At 55.4% G+C, this 25307-nt stretch overlaps 1 protein-coding gene across 1 annotated transcript in view; it reads right to left on the bottom strand.

The window, feature by feature from the left end:
- Positions 1-25307, bottom strand: part of LOC119107839 (fibrillin-2) — a gene marked incomplete at its 3' end in the record, with an annotated part of 63122 nt that overhangs the window by 22062 nt on the left and 15753 nt on the right. The window contains exon 3 of the mRNA XM_037231394.1: positions 1545-1656. Within this exon, the coding sequence (XP_037087289.1) occupies positions 1545-1656 (112 nt within the window). The remainder of the gene's footprint in view (positions 1-1544; positions 1657-25307) is intronic.

Raw genomic sequence — 25307 nt, 5'->3', positions numbered from 1 at the left:
CTGTTTGCCGGGCTGTAGACCTACGTCCCGCTATTCGGACGACTGGAGACTGGTTGCTAACCGCACGTCAGAGGCCTTATAGCAACGTGTCTGGCACCACGTCGGACTCGTCGATATCATTCACGACTGTGTGTGCACGGTTCTGGGAGTCTTCCACAGTCGCCTGGTCTGTTTGCTGTCGGCTTGCGGTCTGCTAGTGGTCTATCTGCGGTCCTTCGTGGCCCCCTGATGTCTCCTCCGTGTCCTGCTGGCGGTCTGCCCGTGACCCTCTTTGGTCCCTCTGTGGTCCCTCTGTGGTCCCCTCTGGTCTCCTCCGTGCCCTGCAGATGGTCTGAGGCCCCCCCCCATGGTCTCATTGTGGTCCCCCTGCGGCCCCCGCACGTGGCCGGACCATCAAGACCGGGGCTGTTCCCGCCTGATTTAGCAGCTCTTCGCCACGTGTCGGAGGCAAAAAGCGGCGCAGTTCTGTTGACCTGAGCTGCAAATGTGGTGCAAACGGAGGTCCGAACGGGACGATTCAATCAACAAAATGTGGCGGCAGCACTGGGCCCACCGCTTTCGAGGCCGGAGATGGCCGCAAAAGCAAACACATGGAGCGAATAAACAAAAACGGGGTGAATTGATGGCACGGTACTTTCGGGAAGTCAGAGCAAACGCTGCTAAATATTGCGAAACGTGATGGGGCCTGTGATTCAGCCGTCGCTTGAAGAGCTTCAGAGATACACAATCAGCTTTCCTCAGCAGTGTGTTGTCAGTGCGTTTGGTACCGCTGCAGAAGTAGAAGTCCAGCATAATTTAGATAAAAGATATGGAGAAAGACAAATAGGAACATTTGACTCATTGCGTTGAAAGTGCTCTTTTGCGGTATGACTGACACCGTTGTAATTGTGTGCCATTTGTCGGCGATGTACGCTGTTTATTTCAACCGAATGCGTACCAACAAGAGTAAGAAGATAACAAAGCAACTAAGTAAAGCAGATAACCTCTTTTGCAATTGCCGATAGTGCAAAGAAAAAATAAGTAGAAACCCATGAGATAAGTTCCGCGGTACAATTTTGTAAAATCAGTTGTGAGAAGGTACAGTCTGCGGGTGATCAATCTAAAGTGTCCCATGGCCAACTTCCGCACTCATCTGGGCGATTTGTTTTACTGTTTGTAGAAAATTTGGATTGGTCATATGCTTTGGATTTTCATTGCACTGCATTGATCATATGCACTGGATTGGATTTGCTCATATGGTTATTCCAATGTTTCTATCAGAGGTCTATGTAGTTAGAACGGGAAACAAAAACTGGAAAGAAACTCTGCGCTCAAGCAATATCTGATGATCTATTCCTGTAATTGTTTTCTTTTTTAGTCATACTTCCGTGATTTTGCCATGCACACGATGACGTTGGTAAGTTCTAAGCAGTTCTAAACATTTCTAAACTAAGTTGTAAACAGCCGTTCTAAGTAAAGCACCCTGCCAGCTTCGAGAGCTCAGCTGCGAGTTGGATAGGCTCGCACATCCCTGAATGTAGGTCCGCCGCAGTACCAGATCTTACTTGATAGGAGGAGATTGGTCCCGATCCAGCCACTCCAGTGCCCGCTTATCAACCTGAAGATGGTCTCGAACGGCCGCGTCCTCACTCTGGGTGACGGCCGCCACGAACAAGCCTGGAACAAACGAAACAGCGGTGTCAGCTCGGTTGCGCATGACTGCTCCCGTACCCCAAACACTCACGATACATGTTCGTGTCACGAAAGCTCTCCATGTTTACTCGTATCACAAACATCGGCCTCATTTGTCCGTGCCTGCGCGGCAGCGGCGCTGCATTCTCGGACGGCATGGGGGCTGCGTCGGGGCGCCGGGCCGTGTATAGGCTGGCGGTATCGAAATGGTTGATGCGCGACAGCCGAACGAATCAATCAGCCTGTCACTGCACGTGTTACATTACATCCATAGCCGGGCGTCATGTCATGCTGCCCGGCCTGAGTTTTATTGGACACCGGTTAAGGAGGTAATGCTTGTGCAATCACCAGCGCTCATTAGCCGCACGTCAGTCTGCTTGCACCGGTACAGGCCGCTCGCCCGCCCGCCTGGCAGGCCCGCCCGCCCGCCTGGAATCCGGCTATCTGCCGCACATCGCGCGGACCTGCCGTCCACAATGCGTCATTGTTCCCAGCGGGTAATGAGCTGATGCAGCGGGTGGACGCTGCCTGTTAGACGAGCCGCCACCTGCAGCGACGAACGCGCTCCGTGTAGCTGCTCGAGCGGCGGTGCCTTTCCTGCCTGCGGGTCACGCGCCGCCCGTCGATCTGGGTGCGCTGAGAGTCTGACGAGTTACCTTGACATTCCCTTCAACAGTGAGCCGTTCTACACATAACTGCGGACGGTGTGTTCTGTGACAAGTGTCGGGGTAAGGCTATCAGGCTGCTGTATTCGACGAATGCTACTGACTCAAGAAAGGCCTGCAGGACTATGCCGACAGATGGAACACCAAGTTACGAAGTCTTTCCAGGATGCCGCTGCCCACTGGTCCTTGGCGCCCTTCCATCGCACCCCAATGCGATTATACTTGGTGATTGAAACAGAGCGACGGCTCATATATCTCAAACCAGTTTCCCTTGCTTTTCCAACTGATCAGTTTGCAGATCGTGATTGTGATGTGTTGCAAGCACGGAGGTGGCATTAAACATTCGCACACAGATAAGCCAACAGCCTCACAAACAACAAAATTGGTACAAGCATCTCATCATGTGTATATCGGAAATGATAAACTGAAATAATGTTGACGATGTCAGGAAAGTGGTTTGGGCGATCACTCGTGGTATAACTGGCTCCGCTTTACTCATGAAGTAGCTCAAATGTTACCTACACATGTAAGCAAATATCTAGCTAACAAGCAAATGTTAAAGACGGAAGACGGTCATGAAGAAAAACGAAAGCAAAACCAGATGTTACAAACAAGTAGTAAAAGGTACCTTAATAAGAAAACGGAAAACCGTAACTACAAAAGCAGCTGTGATAGCATCCAATTATCTCGAAACAGCCTGCCTGCCATTGGCAGCCATGAAATCACTTGCCTGTTTCATATAAGCCCGTTCAAACGTTTGCATTTGGGTAGCCATGGGAAGTCCGCCATCAAACATGAGATGTGAGCAAATCCATGGTACCACTGGAAATAACTTTGTGATCTTCCAACTCAAAAACTTGCATTGTGCGAGCTGGATTGCATACGTGTGATGCGTACATTCATCTGCAGCAGACTTATTGTGAACGAAATTGACCAGAACAGATCGTTCAAGTTCATAGTCGGCAAACCTCTTCCAGCTTTACAGAATCGTAATGTCATCCATATATGAATCCTGCCATTCTGATAAGGGACACTCGGAATGTTTTCCACGTGGTAGTAAGCCGATTTCAGCGGCATTGATTGTTTTTAATGTTAGGCTGGCTTAGACGCGGTTCTTCTAGAGGCATAGTGAGGAAGTGGCTGCCACGCTCACACCTCCGAGTAAGGCGACTTTTCCCGATCTGAGCAGATTGCTTATTGGGCCAGCTACCGGTAAACTTTTGTAACACCAGCTGCTCGTTTTGAAACTTAGCTGGGGCATCCACAATACTGTTCGGTGCAATTATGCATGGGCGTAAGCCTTCATTGAATATGTGACCGCATTATTATACCATTACCAGCGAGAAGGGAGTTGAACTGAAGAGGGAGACTGTCTGGAACATTTATCCCTTCTGATTTTAACGTTTATTTACAGCTGGAGACGTGAGAGGCTCCATTTGCAATCTTTAATGTTCCGTAGATGGAATGGTCATTGGATATGTAAGTAAAGCGAATGTAGAACAACCCATGGACTTCTGCTTATCATGTAATATAAATAACACCCAAACAAGTACTCACTACACTGGGAGGTGGGAGGCGAGATTATCACTCAGGTCCAATTAAAGCCGAGAGCAAATTTCACCAATATCACTCCTCTGCTTGGACTATTACTCCCCTACATATTAGTGGCGAACCAAGAGCGTAAATCGGGATCAGCAACAGGACGGCAGGCGAGGAACACCTACCCAGAGATCGCCGCACCCTCGGACGTTACGCGCGGGCTAACTTGCCCCCACCTTCCCAGATAGGACACCAGCCCATGTGCTTGAGTATCCCTTGGTAACACCCCCCCCCCCCCCCCCCGAGCGCTGTCATGCCCCAGCTGGCGAAGGCCCCTGGGAGCGGAGGCGTGTTGGCACTTAGGCGTGTTGGCACTCAGGCGTGTTAGCACTTGCCCGCCTCCATCCTCACCCCTCTCTAATAAGACGCTCTGAAACGCTAGAGTAGCAGTGCTGTACCGCACTCAGCGTGATTCTATTCCTGCCCAGCTTAAGTAACTTCCGCCTTGCATATGAGCAATTTTTCACGATGATTGGCGCATTTGTGTGGACACGCAAAAAGGCCGCCTGCGACGAGCCGAAGTCGCGCCATACAGGTGCGCAGCCGGTGCAGCCTGCTGGCTTCCTCCCTCGCGAGACACGCTGGCCGGCTGTAGCTTTTGTTTGCTCCGCCGTGCCGCCCCGGCCTGTGATAACATCCTGCTGCATTCAGACGGCGAAAATGGCATGACGCTGTTTTTGAAACGCCTAGGTGGCGGCGAGGCTGACCGCCTCGCACCAGCGGACGCCCGGCGCCGCGCTATACAGGCAGGCCTGCACCGTGCAAGTGCACACGCACGGAACAATTACGCGATTTCCACCCCACCGTGCCTTTGATGCAAGCAGCTGCTTGAAAAGCATAAGGTGGATGTTGTTTGGATTTGTAGGATTTCTGTTTTGCTCCATGCCCTTTGGTTACGCGGTTGGGGTTGACATACACCATTTCATTTTACAGACAGTGTCGACATTAACTGCTCGCACACACGCTCGCGAAAGGAAGGTGACACTCTGGGATAAGCACACCAGCACGCATGTTCAGGCGCATGTGGAGGCAAGCGCAAGCAGACGCCTACGGAGTTGATGCCGCAATTGTAGGTGCATTCATCAGTCCAGTACATGCACATGCACGCACGCACCATTGGACAAATTGGAGGGTTCAGGTGCTTTTAGGTTGAATAAATAGATTGCTCGAAAGAAATATTTGCCAACGTGAAGCAGCCTTTCATGTCACTGCCTCTTAACGAGTTAACTGTGTGCTTTTGCTGTATGGGCACCCTGAATTGTACAAGTGGCCTTGGTTCATGGCCTGCATTGGCTCCGCTGCTTTTCTCCGGGCATGCAACGAGCTGCGCACTTTGCCACTCTTCGATACACGCATGCACATATAACGCACGTGCGAACGTACGCACGCACAGACGCATGTTTGCGCGCAGCACGCGCGCCTGTCCCGTTCCGCTACTGTGTGCTCCGTACCGTGTCGTCCGATCGTCCGCGAGAGGCGGCGCGAGCAGCCCCCCCCCCCCCCCCTCCCCCTCCTATCCCGACCACTCACCGAGACGAGCGAAGAGGCACCGCAGGAAAATGGTGCACGGCGCGTGTGCAGGCGCAAGAATATGGAAAATCGAGTAGCCAGTGCCGGCCGCGGAGATTGTTTTTTAGGTATCAGATTCTGGGAAATCACCGTCACAATCCTTAATCCGGACCGCACATGAGATAGTTCAAAGGCAGCACGAGCACGAAATATTTGGTTAGGGCAAATTACTACAGTATTAGGACAACGTAGGAGGTCTTTTCTCTACATGCCTACATCCAACTTCTGAAAAAACAACTTCAGTAGAAAACATCAGATGAAAAAATATTATTGGCCGGGGCACGAAAAACATGTGCATAGACGGGAGATAAACACAAATAAATCGTCAAAGATTCACAACCTCTACAGTTTTTTGGCAGGGGGATGTTGGTGCATATCACCCATACCTGATTAATTAAAGTCAGTGTATTTTGTGACGGGACGTATCACATCATTTTAGTGTACCGGTAAAATAAGTCGTTCACAAAATATACATAAATGGCCGCTGCTCTATACGGAGGCGAAGTCCACCGACCTCAGGCGGACTTGCGGTACGGCTATCTGGTCGGCGTTTTTGGTGTACAGGCAATGACGTCGATTTGTTTGCGGACTAATAGTGAAGCTGGCATGTACCTGACCAGCCGCCAGCCGCGTTCGCCTGCTAGACGGCATTTTGCAGTTCGACATGTGCACGGCTCGCTGCAGGTGGTATTCGACACGCTCCACTACGGCGCCGCTGAACCTTGCCATGCTGACATCAGACACGTGGTGCCATCTCCTTCGTCCCCTAAATGCATTTGCACGGAAGCTTCACGGAAGCTGCGGCACAAATATTTTGAGGAGCCGAAGTGCTGTTGCCATCTCCTCTGAAATGCATGAGACTACCATGTACCCTCTGCCAGCATCTCTCAGGCATGACTTCGGGCCAGAGGCGTCTACAGCTACGCAGCCCTGTGTGAGACCACGGATAGCAGAGCTGTCGTGCATGTGATCACAAATAAGGGCGGTGTGGTATTTACGGTCACAGACAGGGTCTGTTGTATGTGCGTAGACGGAGCAGCTGCCGTAAGAGAGGTCACAAGTAAGGGTGGTGTCGTATTCACGGTCACAGACAGGGGCTGTTGTATGTGCGTAGACGGAGCAGCTGCCGTGAGAGAGGTCACAAGTAAGGGTGGTGACGTATTCACGGCCACAGACAGGGGCTGTCGTATGTGCGTAGACGGAGCAGCTGCCGTAAGAGAGGTCACAAATAAGGGTGGTGTCGTATTCACGGTCACAGACAGTTGTATGTGCCGACTGCAGACGGAGCAGCTGCGGTGCGTGAGGCCGAAGATCACGCCGCCGTCGTATTTATGGTCACAGACAGGCGGCAGTCGCATGTGCCGACGGAGCAGCTGTCAAACGAGAGGTCGCAGACAGGCGATCGTGTGCGGTAACAGAGAACGAGGAGGCATCGTCTGTGCGGCTTCGAGTGCGCAGCAAACACATTCGACCAGAGAAGGTCTCACAATCCTGGTCTGCGGTCTGCGAGGCGTTGGCGCAACCGTCGATCCAGGCCGAATTGGCGATAACTCGCGGTGCGAGGGGCTTCCCGTCTGTTGGCCATCAAGCGCCATCTGGAGGGCGGATAGCTCCCTCACGTCATCCTGTCAGGGGAAGAAAATGACGCGCGTAAAGGCACTCAGACTTGCATGCCTCAGCTGCTTCTGTCAGCACGGCACCGGAAGCAGCTTGTCGTGGAACACATAGCGGCGTGCGATCCATTTAAGTGCCCCTTTCATCTCTGCGTTGGTATCAAAACAGGAGTCTGCAGTCTCAACATCTCACTGGAGGCAAGATTAAACTCGGTCGGACCGCGTCCAATATTGATCTGCAGTTCCAGTCCAAATCTTTAAGTGTAAGCAATGACGTGCCTGAATGCAATGCAAAGCCCGCCAGCGTCACTCACACCCCGTCTGGGCCCTCTGTGCGGGCTATCCAGTGTCACACGGCTCGCCTGCGAAACTCGAGTGCACTTGACGACAGTCCTAAACGCCCTCGAGGCAGAGTGCGGGTCTCCCTTGCATGCATCGGTCGACATTGACAGCATAAGCCGTACGCCAGACACCCGCGGCCACTAGCCAATGTCGGTCGGCCGCGGCCGGTCTGGTGTCATATGAGGGCCGTGCCGCTCGGGGCGAGGCAGGGTCAACCGCCGTCTCTGACAGCCGCGCTGATCTGACGGAACCGCTCTGACGGGACCGCTCTGACGTACCGATCTAACGGGACCGCTCTGACGGGACCGCTCCGACCGGACCGCTCTGACGGGACCGCCAGCGCGGCAGCCGTGTGGCCGTGTCTGCTGGACGCTACGGGTGAAATGGTAACAGCATCCAGCCGCCTCTGTGCCGTAGGGTGCCAGGTTTCACTTCTTAAGCAATGTAGTGCCTTATCCCGGCGCTAGACGTCACTCGGGATTATATCAGAACTCCCCTGGTTGGATCATGACGCACCCGTTTGCAAGATTTCTACACCGCAAATAGCTCGCTGTTCACGGCGGATTCAATCTTTACCAACTCCACTCGACTGTGCTGCCTTTAGTTGTGCGGAATCGCAGTAGCAATGGCGAAAGTGGCAGGTGGCATCACAGATACTTCTCTAATATGACTTCATCATCTGGCGCTGAATTGTTCTCGCCGAGGCGCTGTCATATATGCTGGCTCACTGCGTCTTTATCCCAGCAGACTTTTCGCCGTCCATTGTTCTTCAGCCCATTATTTAACGTGCACGTTGTGGACTGCAGATTTCTGTCGGTCAACGGTGTCTTCAGGTACTGGCCGACACTCCGAAGAATTGCCGGAAACGCAGACGTGAGCTGATATTCCAAGACGACGACCAGAACGACCTGCTTCAGACGTTGGACTCATGTAGTCCACGTTTCCAACCGCTGTGACTGTCTAGGTTTCACAGTCGGCGCCGATCTGCTCCGGTTCCCTTTGTAAAAAGGGCCTTGGCGGTTAGTTCCATAAAAAACAAACCTACCACGCTTTTTAGCGGCGGGATATTTTAGCAAGAACCATGAACTTACTTATTTCACCAAGTCTACTTTCCTGCCTTTTCTTCGATGTCTTAAGCAGCAGTCTGTGAAGCAAGGATCATCTCTTACCAGTCATTTCCTTACCCAAAAGTTCCCCTTACGTACGGCTGCAGCGGCTACAACCACGACCTGAAAGCGACGCAGATCATATCCTTGCTTTACCAGGCGCACCACTGCCAGGGATCGGCCCCCCGTTCAGCTAGCGTCTGCGGCCGGGCGGATGGCTGTAGAGGCGCTCCTCCGCTGCCGGTGGCCGTCCGGCCGTGTTTTCCTGCGCCGCTGCTGCGTGTTTAACAGCTTAGTCGCCCGCTGCTTAATGACAATCGTTGCTCACCGGTCCCGCCGCCGTTACATTAATAAGTATGATCCCGTAGTAATTTATATTAGCGTCCTGCAGCGCTGCACCGCGGCAAACGGGCTGCCTTCTGCGGATCCCGGGCAGAGGAAACCATGCCCTGCCCTTTATGAATCGCTCGTCTTTGAGGCCCAAACTCCCACAAACGTAAAATAGCATCATTATCATCAAGCATCCAGCCGCGGCGAGCGTAACTATATACACAAGCTCACAATTATTTCAAGTTCTATCTTCCACGATGCCCGATTCTTCTCTGCTCCCAAGGAAGCACGCTACCAGGCACCAACATTAGTATTTGGCCAGCACCCACGCAGTGATCGGTGGACGCATCAGGGTCGCACCAGGACTTCTCCCTATGATCGTGCAGCCACCTTGAGCACGATCGGGGGACAATCGCGAAACATTCAAATGTCGAGTGGTCCGCAGTGGGCGAGCTTGAAAATAAAAGCTTCTTGGCCTCCATTCACATGCCCTCCCTGTTCCACGCCTAGGAGACGTCCGGGATGGCGCATATTCAGGGTAACAGATTACTCTGAATGTGGCAGTTATGCGCTACCGTTTATAGTGATATCGCATTAAGTCCGATTCGTTGCATGCATGCATGCCTTTAGTCATTCTTTAGTTCCTCTGCGCTATCTCAGCGCGTCCTCCTTATAAGCACAGCTACGTCTTCAGGATCTTCATTATCGCAAAGACCTAACTGAACCGCCTCCCCCTCGTAGTCGGTCTTTTCACAGTTCACTCTATGCCATCCTAGCACTTGTACGTCACAATCTCCTCTCGTGCCGCTTCCAGCGTCTTGCCACTGCCTCCATGCCATCCCAGTGTCGGTCCGTCACAGACCCGCCGCCGCCGCCCCCGCGCCGCGGCGCAGGCGGCGGCGGCACGCCGCGGGGGGCTGGGGCGTTCCGACGCAGCGTCACCCGGCCCAGATGCGGCCCTGATAAATACCGGCGCGATGATGCCGCGCGGTCCGGCGCGGCCGACCCTATTGAATCTGATGGATGAGTGCGGCGGGGGCGGAGGCGCTGCTGATGTTGGCGCGTGCCGGCTGACCGGCGGCGGCTCCACCTCGCGCCGCCGCCCGCCGCCCGCCGTCACCGAGCCGGGCCACGGCCTTCGTCGGGCGGGGGGTGGGTCATGGCTTGTCGCTCGGTCCGCCATCCACTGCGGTCCGGTCCCGCCGCCACCCCCCCCCCCCCCCCCTCATACACACACACACACTGCGGTCCTGTCTCGCCGCCGCCCGCCCCCCTCACACTCACACACACACACACTGCGGCCCGGTCCCACCGACGCGACCCGGTCCCGCCACTGCGGTCCGGTCTCGCCGGTGCCGCCCGACCCCGCCCGGCGCCGCCTGACGCTCGGCGCCTCCGTGGCGGCCGCGCGGCCTTCACGAGGTCGTCCGTTTCCGCAAAACTGCTGGCAAATTACGGGACGACGACGACGGTTTTTGCCAGGCGGCAAGAAGTAGCTAGGTCGAGGCCAAACAGAGCGGAGTGGCGGCGTGTCCTGCCGACCGTCCTTCAGTCGGTCAGGTTCACGTTTCCAGCCCGCGCTGGAATGCTGCATCGTCGTCATTAGGACCATGTGGTGGAGCACGGGCGGAGCAGGGGCGGCTGCGGTGCGGGGCTGGGGCCACAGCCGGCCGGGTGCGCGGAAATAGTGAGGCGTGCTCCGGAGAGAGCCGCTGCACCGCAGCTTGGCATGGCGTGCGGCCCAGCCCGCCGGTGCTGGTGGCACCGGGGCGGCCTGGTACAGGTGGTAGCACAGCCTGGCAAGGATGGCACCTCAATTTGGCGGAGATGATGTTTCGGCCTAATAGAGATGTCATCTTAGCTGGTGGAGGTGAAAGGATGGCCCGGGGCGGACATGACAGCTCGAAAGACTCAGAAACTCATCTTAATTCCTTCAGAGCAGGTTGTCAGCTAGCTTCGCGGAGTGTGCAGTTAATTCTCAAAACGGAATTTGCAATGAACCAATGATTTAGTCAAACCACATGAAAACTAACGATAACTGGGCAAATATCCAATGAAAATAAACGTATCGCCTGAACTGATACGGTTCAGTCTCTCCCATCTGCCCGCATGCCCCTCCTTCTCCAAGGCCCGTATGATCGGTATCTGTGCCGTCGGGCGCTGCATGCTGGCGACCGGTGGGTGTGCGATGAAGCCATGCCGCTGCAGCTAATTTACGGAGGCGCCCTGCCGACTTTGACGACCGGCGTGATGGAGCCAATAGGACTGCTCTAATGTCTCGAGCGCACGCGCAGCCGTGTTTTCCCAGCAGCACTCCCCCGAGCAGTACGTCACCGGCGCGTGGCATCTGCAGACGAGACCAGGCACCTGCGCGCATATTTTCCACCCGGACAAAGACGGACCGCTGCGCTGCGCGGAACGGACAAAAATTGTACGCACAGCCGACACGAGCGCCCGTCTGAGGGCCGTCCGCAGTCACGGCGAGCTGTCCGACGCGCTGGCAATCGGCACAGCGCGTCTCCACCCAGCTCTCCGAGACAGCAGGCGTCCGCTCAAGTGTCCCTAATGAGGTCATCATCCGTCTTGAGCGGCGGCGGCGGCTGCAGCCAGGCCGGGTCGCGATCCTCCCGCCCTCTCGGCGCGGCGCGACGGGCCGCCGCTGACCGCTAGCCGAGGCACCGAGATGGGGCGCCGCAGGTGGACCTAGAACGCAGCAGACTGACCAAACTACCCCCTGCAATGAGGGTAATCTGTCGGCATCAGCCAGAACCGGGCAAAGTGCAACTACACCAAATGCCAGCCGTTCAGTTCGTAAATATATGCATATATTTTTAAGAGCAGCTGACACAGCAGTGCGTGTGAGCATGAAACAAACTGCTATTTCCCAGCTCAGCCCTGATCGACAGCCTACAGCTGTCAGCAGCGAGTGATGCATGCCTTATCAGCCAGCGGTAGCCGAGATTGGAGTGACGTCGCCGAGGTGACATCACGGGACGGCTGCGAGAAAATGGTTCCATATGCTGTCACACCGAGTAGTTACTGGACGACTTTAGATAGCGTCCGAGCAGGGTCTCTGACCGGAGAAAATCACTGCTCCATGCCTTGCCCTGTATTCATACATTCATCGTGATATGCATCTATCTATTCATCTATTCACACACACACACACACACACACACACACACACACACACACACACACACACACACACACACACACACACACACACACACACACACACACACACACACACACACACACACACACACACACACACACACACACACACACACACACACACACACACACACACACACACACACACACACACACACACACACACACAACACACATATAATATATAGATATTATATATATATTATATCTATATCTATATCTATATTATATCTATATCTATATCTATATCGATATTATATATATATATATATATATATATATAAAATGTGGATGTATAATGCACACACACACACACACACATATATATATATATATATATATATATATATATATATATATATGTATGTATAATGCGGAATCTGAGTTAAATGAATGGAGACGACAGTCCATTAGCCATCACAACGGAAAGGACTTCACCGGCACAGTTTTTTCGCTTTATAGATATTGAGACATGCTATAAAGACTGTTATAAGATGCCGGCGGGTTTGATTGGAAATGAAGAACTATGTCGTTGGTGTTGTAATTGCAGAGATGCTAAGTTAGATGGCATGTTCATTACGTGCGGCAGCAATGAATGAACGATCATCAGAATTGCAGTTGAGGCAACATCTGAAGAGATTCGTGTGTTGTCCAACTAAACGGGCCTCAGTCCGGTACCTTGGCATCACGTAAATAAGGGGCTGCACGGTGACGCCATGGTACAGAGACAAGCATAAAGTAGGAACAAGAGGTAAAGAAGGCAAAACGTGTTAAACGAGATGCAGCGATACCAATTTGTGTCAACTATCCAAAGGCGTAAGCGCATCCTGGAAAGTGTGTGTGCGGGGGAGGGATTTCAATTTGTTTCTTTCCATGCGTCGTCACGGAAAGTAACGAATATAACGTTCCAGAAAAGAAAAAGAGCTATGTTAAATGTTCTCAACAAGTGGATTGGACATGCCTCCGGTCCTCTTGCCCATACCATGTCAAAAAGTTAAATGATGTCCAAAACACGGTATTGCGGCACAGCATACGGCTGTGCAGGGTTAAGGGTTGACACGGACAGATGGTGACACGTAATCCTCTCCGTATAGTGGCATAGGTGGGCCGGCTAAGCCCGGCGGGAGCGAGCTATCAAGGGAGGTGGTGCGGAACACGAACAGCCGCGTGTCGGCGTTGAGGCCTCGGTCACGTGATAGGCTGAGCAGGCGGTCCTGACGGAGGCCCCTCACGGGGTCACACCACTGGCCGTGGGTGCAGTGAATAGCGCGGCGAGTGGTTCAGGCAGTCCGGTGTGGTGACTTTCACCGAGCGGCCAGAGTCTGGTTTGGTGGTTAAACATATCCCGGGAGGTTAGCCAGCCCGGGCTTCCTTGTACGACGGAGATTCGCTCAAATTTATTCGTGCCAGATATAACTCGTGCAGCTCAGTTTAATATCGATTGAACGATAGTCGTATTTCTGGCCGAACCGTTTTCATACTTGGCTAGGCAGACGCAAACGTGTCTCAGAGTCGGGGTGGACGTGATAGTTGGATGGACACGGGGAAGTGAGTAATGGTGGAGATGGGAGGCATCGCTTTAAACACCGAAATATTTCTTCACATCTGGGACATATCAAGCGCGTCCCCAAGACAAGAAACGGCGCTAAGTGGTTTCGGTGTGCTTCGGTTCTGTGGTTAGAAGAAAACCAACGTCACCAAGTATAGTCTAAAAATGGGAAGATTACGAATGTTTGATGTTGGAAATTTCAAGTTGCTCTTAGATACCGTCGGAACATTTTTGACCTCAGACTTTTTGTCATATGAACGAAGACCTTTGTGATAACTTTGTGAACATACAATTTAGATATTCTCCTGCCCAGATCAGACATATACAGGTATGCATCACTTATTGGCAAGCCTACTGCTCCACCAATGTCCCTGTCTCATCATTTGACGAATTCGTTCCTTTTTCATTCCTAATTAATCCATACATGAAAGTGTGGATATGATCGCTGAGTTCCTTGGTCACTTTGAAATACATGCCAAACATTCTGCACATAAGCTTCTAAACCGGGTGGGGTGGTGGGCCGCAGCACTCTTCAAACGCCGCCCCGCACACTAATCGTGGGGCATACAGGCGCGCAGCGACAGCGTCACTCGGAATAGGCCAGCTAAGCCCTTGCCCGCCTCCCACACAGCCTCTACACGCGCCGATGCCACTGATAACAATTGAAAGGCTGGTACTGTCGCCGGCAGTGGCGCACCCACGGCGAAAGACCAGAGGTGGTGTCGTTGGAGCCCTTCCTCGGGATCCGTATCGGCTTGGGCGCATGCGCGCGTCATTACGCTCGGGTGGTTTTCGCGAAGTAAGGTGATGCGTCTGGAGTGTCCTCCCGTGTTCGATGTCCTTGCTACGCCCCTGGCTGCGTGCAATGACGGCCGGCCCGCCCTCGGACGCTGCTGCTCAAATAAGGCAACCGTACCAGTCGCATCAGTAAATCAATTACACAGCTGCAAGGGTAAGGACGACGCGAACATTAAAGTCCGGATCGGCCTAGTTTGACGATGGTTTATGGTGGCGTAACATTTACTTCGTTTTGGCTATACAGATGACGCAGCCGGTAACCCGGGTCACGATCGTATACCTAACTCGTGCGTCAATGTCCAGTTGACCTAACGACTGTCGCTTACACAAATGGTCATCGTCAAAGTCGTCATTGTCGGTTAACCGCCCGGGCTTCAGTGAGCGAGGGGCGGTAAAGCCATAATCTGCGCAGAAAGCGTCACCGCAGCAGTGGAGCGGCACGGCAGCTCCGTGTGTTTTGACAGCCCACTAGTCTCCCCTGACCTGACGGGCGGGCTCCTACGTGACGTAGAATGTATGTGCCCAAGAGGGAAATTCAGAAATGTGTGGCTATCTCACTGAGTTCAGGCGAAACTTAAGAACAGTGTACAGAAATGTTGGACCCCTTCACTTGGCTTCAACCAATTCTTAGCACAATTTGGGCGTGGCTGCTGTGGGATACCATATAAGTGCAAGCTGCCACCGCTTTTTCATCATACATCTTATCTTTGATGAAATTTATGTCCTTTTAGGTACACCGCTTATCATGTCTTCCAGTCAGTAGTTTTAGGGTAACCTACAGCAAAGCGATTAGCAGGCATTCTTGCCGGTCAAAAGAACAAAACTGACAGAACATTTCTCTGCTCACACAATCTTACGTGCCGATTTCTTTTGGGTCATTTAAAATCTCTGAATCTTGCACCAGCCGCCCAGGGGCACAGAGGCCCGCACCTAACACCGGCCGCCCAGGGGCAAAGGAGCTCGTACCAAACAGCGGGCCCGCTCTGGGGCCTTTCAGCCGCTGCGGGGCTCGCAGCGCCGCAGATGAAGCTGTGACGCCATATCTTCCGGCGGCGATCTCACGCCGTAACTTACGCCGTATGCTAATGGCTCATGCTTATTTGAATGCAGCTGTCCAATTGGAGCCGATGGGGCGGGCCGCGCCTGGCTCGAGTGTTTTATGGCCGTCCAGCCGGTGTGTGGGCCACGGCTCGGCAGCCGCCGCCGCCACCGCCGCCGCCCCGCCCCGCCCCAGGGCACGGGAGCGGGGACGGCCGGCTGCTGAACGAGGCCGTGCGCGGGCGGCGGGCATACCGGTGGCCGCGTGCAAGTCTGGGTCTGGGGTCCATCTCGCTAAGTGAGAGGAAGCAAATCATGACCATCACGTGGGGACTGATTGCGCTCAGTTCCAGGAGGGCTGGTGGGAGAGTGATCCTTGGTATATTCTGGGGATGATGGGGATGATCCTTGATATATTCTGGGGATGATGTGGATGGCTCACGACTGAACAGCTCCTGAACTCCCAGGCAGGCTGCGAAAAGGTGCTGACCTATATTGGGAGGCTGTTGACGCATTATGACTTACTTAGAGAGGCTGCGACAGCTCACCTATTTAAGGAAGCTGATGACAGCTCTCGAACTGTCCAGGAGGGCTAGTGGTAGCTTTTGACCTTTCCAGGAGGGCTGATGGCAGCCTCCCATCTATCCACGGAGGCTGGTGACAGCTTCTAATCTGTCCAAGGAGGTTGGTGACAGCTTCTGACCTATGCAGAGAGGCTGGCGACAGGTTCCGACCGATGCACCGGCCAGTTGCTGTGCTGGCCTCGCCCAGCGCTGGCCAGGCCGCTGCAGGGCTGCACACGGCCAGCCGGCGGTGATGCGGCCACTAAACATCCCGTCATATCCAACAATAGATTACAGATGGCCGAACATTTGTCAGCGGCCCTCAGCAAACTCTGAACTCGGCGCAAAAAGGCCGCGACCGTTGTCGGCACGCCCCACCTAGCGTGACCAGGCCCAGCGCGAGAGAGCCCGACAAATGGAGACAAGGAGGCGGCATTCCAGGGACACGGTGGCTGCGCCGGCCGCGCTGGGGGACGCCCTCGCTGTTAGAGACGCGTCCAGCTCGGCGGAGCTGCCGCCGTGGAGCCCATGTGTGAAGGCATTGACCCCGGCTAGAAAAGTGTGTATGTCTTCAGCCGGGCTCCTGGTGAGATGACGGTGGGCTAGGACGCGGTATCTGGGCTCAAAAGGTGTGGAAAGTTTTCTCCGAAGATCCGCTAAAGGTTTGTGGTAAAAGAAACCCACAAAATTGTGCAAATTTATCATCGGTTTACGCCTATAACACCAGTAACATCTATTGCCATATATATGCCGGTAACACCTATTGAATTGTAGTCTTTGAAGACGGTTATTCCCACGTTCCTCAAAGCTTGACGCTAGTAAAGCAGTGACCGCGTGCGTTATATGTGTGGCGGAACTTTTTGACCGACAAGAGAATATAACGAAGACGCATACTTTAAGATTTAGTTCGAGAAAACACTCTCTGGAATGAAACAGGTGATGGGGGAGGGAGGTCTAAAAGGGAGGAGGCCTGTCACACCCGACATTGTATGGGCGAGAGCATGGAGCAAGCAACAGTGTCAATCTGGCAATGGTCAGCCTTATTTTGGCGCCACAGGGCAAGCCAAGTTTTTCGCTTAGATGTACGGGAAAGCTTATGAGGTGATTTTACGCGAGCTTCCCTACTTAGGTACGGGAGGAAAGCTCGTGACAACTTTCCATTGAAACAGAATAACGTGACCTGGATGCTCAGTCAGCGTAAATATAGTAAGTGGCAAGCATACACGCAAACTTGAACCTCAGCCTTTCATCCAAAATAACTGCCTTTATTTCAGATCAAAGCTCAATTGACCCCAAAATCTCTTAAGAAATTTTTCCTCGGCACGTTTTTTCCCTCGTTTTCCGCGCAATCGGCGTTCAGCCGGGTGCAGCCCAGTCCGGCAAAAGGCAGCGCTAATCGCCGGAGGGCCCACTCGTGGTGGCGGGCGGTACTCGCTTTACTCTGCCCCCTATTTATGCAGAGCGAGCGGGGCCAATCCATCATGGCGCCTGGTGTCATCTCGTTAACCTCGGGCGGCCCAACGGGCCGGCGGCAATGAAAGGTAAACAGAGCGCCGGCGCCGACCGGCCGGCACGGATTCAGCGACCGCCTGACCACTGCACGGACGTGGTGATCGTCTGTGACGCAGCGTCCAGCTGTTCGCAGCGGCGACCTGACGCTCCGGAACGGAACACGGCGTTCGTCTGTCCACAGCAGGGACACGAACGTCAGGCCATCCACGGCAGGGGCTCCGCAGTCGGTCCGTCCAGAACAAGGACACAGAGGGCTGGCTAACAGCGAGCAGGTCAGAGCAGGGACACAGCGGACCGACTAACAGCGAGCGAGATCTGAATCCGTCGTGTTTGTCCAAATCAGCGACGCATCGATTCGGGACTTCGGTGACAGGGCGATTCCCCGGGCCTTTCGGGGCAGCGTGCCTCTCCAGAAGCACATCGCGCGGCCAGCCGGAGGCCCCGGCCGGCCCGGCCGAGCGATGATCCGGAGGGTAAAAGGTCCGCTGTCGTGACTGCGCCTAATTGTTGCGTCGCCGCAGACGCCGCGCTCTAATGCCTGCCCCGTCATCAGTAGAGAGCCACACCATTTCACGGCGCGCCGCCAGAGGCGCTGCCCGTCATTGGACGGTCGGCGCGTCAGGTGCGAACGTCCGGCTCGTCCGTCAGCGGCTCCCGCCGCGTCAGCAGAATCCCAACGTCCGGGCCTGCTTACCGCCAATGCCTCCCCGCCGCCTTATTTAGTCGTGCGGGCGGGGGGCGGCGGCGCGATGGGTGCCGCTCCGCCACTGAATCACGCGCCGGCCGACTCGGGTCAGGGGTCAGCAGCCGCTGAATGAACAGGTGGCACACGGCGTCTGCATTGTGATCACCCGCCTGTTGGCAGCGCGGCCTTTGCGCCCGGTTTGGTCAGCAACGAGGGCGGGGGTCGGTATCGGCAGGTCGGGGTCAGCACGGAAGGCCTACTCCCGGGAGATCTACTACACGGGATGCCCACGCTCTGAAAACCTACTCCCGGAAAACCTGCACTCGAAAGACCTACGCCAGGAGACCTACGCTCGGAAAACCTACGCCCGGAGGGCTGCACTCGGAAGACCTATGCCCGAAGACCTACGCTCGGAAAACCTACGCCCGGAGGCCTACACTCGGAAGACCTACGCCCGGAGACCTGCGCTCGGAAAACCCACTCACGAAACACTGACTCCCGGAATCCGTGCACTTGGAAGATCTCGTGCTATTTTTCTTGAGGATCTCTGAGTTTGTTCTCATGCAATAAGCACCCTCTATGCCATGAGCCGCCTCCTCTGAAACTGTCCTCCTGGCAGAAGGTTTTCCGTAGGGAGGCTTAAGTACGTCTATGTAAGTAAAGTAGATCTTCCCACATGCACGCGGCGGATTCATATTACGCCTGATCAATCGCGTGAAGTCAGCGACGACGAGGTGTCGGTGGCCACCAAGTTGTGTGACGGTGCTGCGACTTTCATGCTAAATCTAGTGTGCGCTAAGCGCGTGCATCAGTTGCTAAAAAGGTCATCGGAATGGCATTTCCAGCTGATCACCCCGTGTGCTTTGCATGACTTCAGCTCACTCATAAAGTCGCCTGAAACAAGGAACAATTAAGGCAGGCTTTCAAACTAAATCACATTGCAAGATATGCATCAAGGCACGCTCAACGTGAGGGAGGTACTCGTAAAGGTCGCGCGAACACAACCGTCTTTGACGCGGCTGAAAAATACTGGCCTTCGAGCATGTCACTCACCACCTGCCGGTTCAGTGATCTCCGAGACGACCGAGTCACGCCCCAGACAAGGTGAGAGATGCGCCAAACGTCACGCGCCCTAGTATGGCCCATGTAGGCCACTCCACTTACCAAACGGCCTATTACCAGATTCGATCGCCGTGATGCACCCGATACGGTGCAACTATTCAACCAGCATAGAAACGGCATTAGCGCAACGCTCGCCGACATCCCAAATGAACCCTGCAAGATGTAAATCTCCAATTGGCATTGACCGCCTCTAAAACCTAGCCCCACTGCGCGGCCACCCTGCGTCGCTGCAGCCGGCGCCCCGCCGCCGTGACCTCGCCCGGTCGTGACGTCCGGGGGTCAGGTCCCTGAGCCGGGCGGAAGTCACGCGGTATCCCGCAGGGCACCGGCGGACAGCGCGACACGGATTGTGCCGCCGCCGAGCGCGCCGAACAGGTGGAGAGCCGCAGGATCAGATGGCGGGGCGCTACCGTACGGAGCTGGGTCGCCGCCAGCCGTGTGGGAGGTGCTGCGGTCTACCGCAGAGTCCTGTCGGCCTCCACTGGGCACCGCACGTCGCCGCGGTCCGACTGCACCGCCATTCATGTTTTACGGTCCGCTTACATCACACGTAATGACGGTGCAACTTCTTTATTTTGCAATATATTATACCGGAAGACGTTTAAGTGCATGATGTGTTTTAAATGCAATGTATGTAAAAAGTGCCTGTGCATTTGCTGGACTACGCCCGACCAATAATAGCCTGCTTGCATTAATATTCTATGACCCATTATATCGCATAATAATACGGGGATGTGCTGTATGTTGATTTAACTTCCTGACTGCAAAACCAAACATTAATAACACGAATCGGGTCAAACACCGTTCAAAAACTGTCGTTGTATTCGAAACATCATTTAAGGAACAACTGTAGCTCCAACCATTGAATAAATCCATGGATCTGGAAGTTCTGAATGAATTGATCTTGACTGCATCGGATCATTTCTACATTCAAGGATTGCATTTCATTTGAACGCTGACCAGAAAAAAACGTGATTGAAAAGCTGCAGAGTCCAACAGAAAGGTAAGGAAACTCGCCTATAATTAGAGATTGATTCTGTTGATCAAAGGTTGAAAATGTTAATTTGACGTAAAGTTCAATGAGCTTGACAAAACATCTGACGTCAGAAAGATATCCATCTGGTATCCATGCCTGACACCGGACGGCCAGCTCACCAGGCCAGCTTTAAAAGCAACATCAGCCCAACCTCACATGCGACCCGACCAACAGCTCTCCACCATCTGAAGTCGCTCTAAACTCTTCAAACAGACTGAGCGCGTGCCAGCTGTCTCACGCGCCGTTCTGTCGCACCACAACAGCCGACCGCGCGGGCCCGTGGGCGCGCCGCGTGGACCCATCCAGCGGCGGGCGCGCCGCCTAATCAGATGATGATTTAAACATGGCGGCTCGGCGCGAGGCGTGAGGATGGTAGCGGAGGTGTCCGGGGGTCCGGCTCGGGTCACCGCTGGCGCCCGCCCCCGGCCGGCGCCCGGTCACACGAGCACACGCCACGGCGCGGCCAGTCGGCGCCGCGCCGCCGCTGCCGATTTATGACGCTGTAAACGTGCACTGTCCTCTTTTTGTGGATTTTCCGTTGATTCCCGAATGGGAGTGGCGTGGTGCGGCGTTGCGGCCGGTCACTGCTGGAGCGCGCCAGATGGGGCGCCACGGTGGCGACACGCGGCGCGGACGACCTCTCGGAGCCGACCTCCGTTCCGTGGTTATGCTGATGACAGCAGCGGGCCGGCGCTGCCCGCTTCGGCGCGTCCGTTAGGCTGTAACTCCGTCACGTTGGAGGCCATTCGTCCTACATCCCCGTGGGCAAAACTTCATGCGACATAAACAGTTTCATGAGCTTCACCTGCATATGTGAGCATGGGCTCAGACAGGCAGCAAAAGAGATGTGTGTGATACACTGATTGTATGAATGATCTGTGGAAAGATTTAGCGGAAATTCGATTCCTGACATGAATGCTATCTCGCAAACCACTTAAGTTGGATACATATCATTAGCCTACCCGCTGGCTCCCTTGGGCTCAGGAGGAGGCTCCCGCCCGTGCTCAAGGAGGAAACTTCCGCTTGTGCTCCAGGAGAAGGCTCACCTGGGCTCCAGGAGGAGGCTCCCTGGGCCCCAGGTGGAGGCTCCCGCCGCCGCTGCGGGAAGGTGCACAATGATTCGGTCAGGCGGCGGCGCTACCGACACCGAGGAACATTCCAGACCCGGCCAAGAGTTCCTCATCTCGTATACAAATTATGCTCTGAGAGTCTGGTGGTCATGCCAGTCGCAACAATTAATCCGCCCGACAATTTACTGCCGTGATAAAGCCGGAGATTACCGACGGAAGAATGCCGATCCGCCACGTATCAGGGCCGCCGCGGGAGGGCTGGAGAGCGGTGGAACTGACGTCGGCCTGGGCAGGCCGCGCGACAGCCTTCGGACGGCCTCCCAGACAGGCCACACCTCTCTTAAATCACTGCCGGCCGCTCCATCCCGCCCGCCCACAGCCGGGCCCGGCACATTGCGCCGAATCTGTCAGGCGCCGATTGGTGTCTGGCCCGCGGCGCCCGGCTGATTGACCCGACAGAGCTGGGACCAGCCTCACATGGCCCGGCCGGCGGCGAGCGCCGAGTGGGTCCGGCTGGCCTCCTCCCTGTAATGAGCAGGGGCGAGGCTTCGTCGGCCGCACGGCGTGGACCGGCCGGCCAGGGAGCGGCGGCCGGCCGCTGTGTACTGCACGGCGGCGCGATTAATGACGGCGCAAAGGCCGCTGACGCCGGCCGCCGTGCGGCAGGTTAGCGGCGTGACGCCGCGCGCGCGGCCGTTCGGCGGCGGCCGCTGCGGCGTCCAGTCAGCAGCGGAGTCCCGCCCTCCGGACAACGGGCCGGCCGGCGGCGTTAGCGCCGCGCTGAATGGCGAGCCGCAGGGCCGGGGCGGCGTCCGCGCGCCACCCCGTCAGCGTCGGTGCAGGCGGGCCGAGGGACGGCGCTCAGACAGGCGCCGTGCGCCGCCGCCGGCCGGGCTTGCAAGCGCGCCGCCCGCATTAAAGGTCGCCGACAGCTCCCCAAACGGCAGCCGGCCGGCCGTCGGCACCGAGTGGGGTGCGCTATCTTCATAACGACCATCGACGCCGTCCTATAAAGTGGCCTAATGTCTTTAATTCAGGAAAGGGGAGTATTCTGCATTAGAACGGCGTCTAAATGACGGAGGAGCATGCAAAGGCGGCACCATTCATCGCTAAAGAAATCATCACCAAGGTGCGGAACTGGTTTTTGATGCTCGGTACCGCGGAGTGCAACAGATGGAGCAGCATCGATATGTGGGGCCGCACGGAACGTGTGCAGCAGTACAGCACGGTGCGTCGCACTCCCGCAGAAACTAGGAATATGCACTAGAATAGCGTGTATTTAGCGGAGCTATCACGCCAAGAGCAGAGATGTCCGTCACTCCTTCTTGTGTAATCTCGAAACCAAGCATGGTACAAAAACAAAGGTTTCGATGCATCTTCTATTCATATTTTGGCACGTTTGAATGGAACATCTGGCCTAAATTGGGACTCAGGGGTATGTAACGACAGCTGAAAAAATATCATCGTTGCTTCAGTGCTTCAGTCAGTGCTTCTATCAGTGTCGCTCACCACCACAGCAGCGCACCGCAGTCCAATGAAATGTTATTCGCTATCAGACTTCTGTGACAGTACAGCGCATTAGCCTTAAGGTTTCGAGTATATGAACATCGGCATCGTTGAAAGTACACACGACCACGGGAGTTTGATGTGTGCGCTAGGACAACATGCCAGCTTTGCTGTTGGGTCATGCTGGTAGCTGTACCAAACGTTGAGGTATGACTGCAACGCAGAAAATTCAATGACACATGTCTGAGTTTTCGAAATACGTACGTTTGCGTGCATACGTGTTCCTGGGTAATATCAGAAGCAGTCTACGACTGAAGTTGCTGCGACCTGGTGTTTACTGGGCGCACAAACTCAGGCCAGGAGGCACCGGCCGTGCGGTGGTAAGCTGCGCGTCTGGAAAACCAAAGTAACGGGGTTCGATTCCCCGCGGTGACTGGCTTTCCTGCCAGGGTGAGAGGCAAGCGACGCCACATGCCTCAGCAGCTGAGTGCGCCATTAAGTCTCGATGGCAGCAACGACATAACTCAGGCTTGATCATAAATCCATCTCGACATCACTGTCTCGTGTAAACTGCCCACTTAATTTGCGGAGACATATGTCATAAGCGGTGCATCGAAGCAACCAACAATGATTATTTGTACCAGGACAGCTGCCTCGAGCAGCAAACTACTTATCGCGTGTATCTACCTCATACTGCTATCGAACTTTCCACAGTCTTTATCAGTTCAGATCCGTCAAATCATCTCAGAATTCCTCCCGTCTGCACGGTGTCTTTCTGGTCCTGAGCGATGTACACATATCTGCCGGGAATGAGACTAATTATACACCTGACCAAAAAGCGGTTATTATGTACTTATTCATGGGCACGCGCACTCCATCAAATCTCCATACACGGAAAGGGCCGATCTACATGCCCCTCGCCCTTGCTCGTCACCGACTGGTATGCGCGGTGTGCTGTGACTTGTCTGACGCGCTCGACGCTGAGCTCCGTCCCCAGAGCACCCACCGCGTGGATTGGACAGCTGTCCAAATATGACGACGTGCGTCCTTCCAGAACAGGTCCACATCAGTGTCTCGTTCTTCGGGGCGGCGTCTTGCCCGTTTGCCAGAGGTGTCAAGCCTATCCCACAGCCCGTTGTGTGGTCCACCTCCGCAGGCCCCTGTCTGGCCCATCTTCCCAGGTCGTTGTCTGACCCACCTTCACAACCCGCTATCTGGCCCACCTCTACAGGTTGCTCTCCAGTCCACCTTTACAAGCAGCTACCTGGCCCACCTCTACAGGTGGCTGCTCAGTCCACCTTTACAAGCCGCTGTCTGGCCCACCTCTACAGGTAGCTGTCCGTCCCACCTCTACAGGCTGCTATCCGCCCCACCTGCACAGATGGCTGTCTGGCCAGACTTCTCAGGGCCGATGCAGCCGCTCGGCGGCCCGCCTGACTAGCCTGGGCGGCTGACAGGCGCCTGTGACAATGCCGCGCTCCGCTCCCTAAAGGCGCATCACACAGGACTGATCAATGTGCGCTAACCCGCCACGCTACCGGATCTGTGCCGCCCAGCACGTGACGTGGGTGCCGAGGGCAGCGTGCGCCCTGCTCTCGGCCTAGTACGGCCGCGGAGGCCAGCCGGAGCGAACGGCGGGAGCATGCGCCGTGATGAGGCTGACGGGCCACCAATGGGAGCCGCTCGGACACCGTGGCCGTCGTGGCACATATGTCGGGCGGGAAGACCGCGCTGTCCGCCTGAATAGGCTCCGTGTGAGCCGCGCGCCGGAGTGTGCCGCGGGATCCGGCCCACACAGGGTCCTCTTCAGAACCAGTCACAGCCCATGAAGGCCGGCGAACGCCAGTCATCGGGGCACGGGCGCCGGCGGGATGCGGTGGTCCATGTTTCGCGTGCAGACGTCCGTCTCTGTGACATCCTCAGGAGGACTTACCGCGCCGGACCCCCCCCCCCCCCCCTTACGGAGGAGGGCTCCACCCCCGACTGGACGCTGCGAGAGGCCCTCCGTCCGGGCGGGGGAGGGGAGGGAGGGGGCTGACTCAGACGGGACGCCGCCGCGGCAGTCCAAACAGCCCGCGCATCGCTGCCGCCGTCGCGACCTGACGCCGGCGGCGGCGGCCAAGCCAAATACCGGCCGGCGATGGTGGTGAAACGCCCGGAGCGCTCTTCAGAGCAGCGGCCCCCCTCTTCCCTCGTAGGTGGTGAGACGCTCGGAGCGTTCTTCAGGGCAGCGGCCCCCCTCTTCCCTCGTAGGTGGTGAGACGGCCGGGGTACTCTTCAGGGCAGCGGCCCCCGTCTCTCCCGATAGGTGGTGGGACGGCCGGAGTGCTCTTCAGAGCAGCGGACCCGGTAGGTG

Source organism: Pollicipes pollicipes, unplaced genomic scaffold, assembly GCF_011947565.3.
Source record: "Pollicipes pollicipes isolate AB1234 unplaced genomic scaffold, Ppol_2.1 Scaffold_6686;HRSCAF=7923_pilon_pilon_pilon, whole genome shotgun sequence".
Classification (NCBI taxonomy): Eukaryota; Metazoa; Arthropoda; class Thecostraca; order Pollicipedomorpha; family Pollicipedidae; genus Pollicipes; species Pollicipes pollicipes.
Note: the sequence above shows the minus strand (reverse complement) of the source record. Positions and strands in the feature narration are given on the sequence as shown.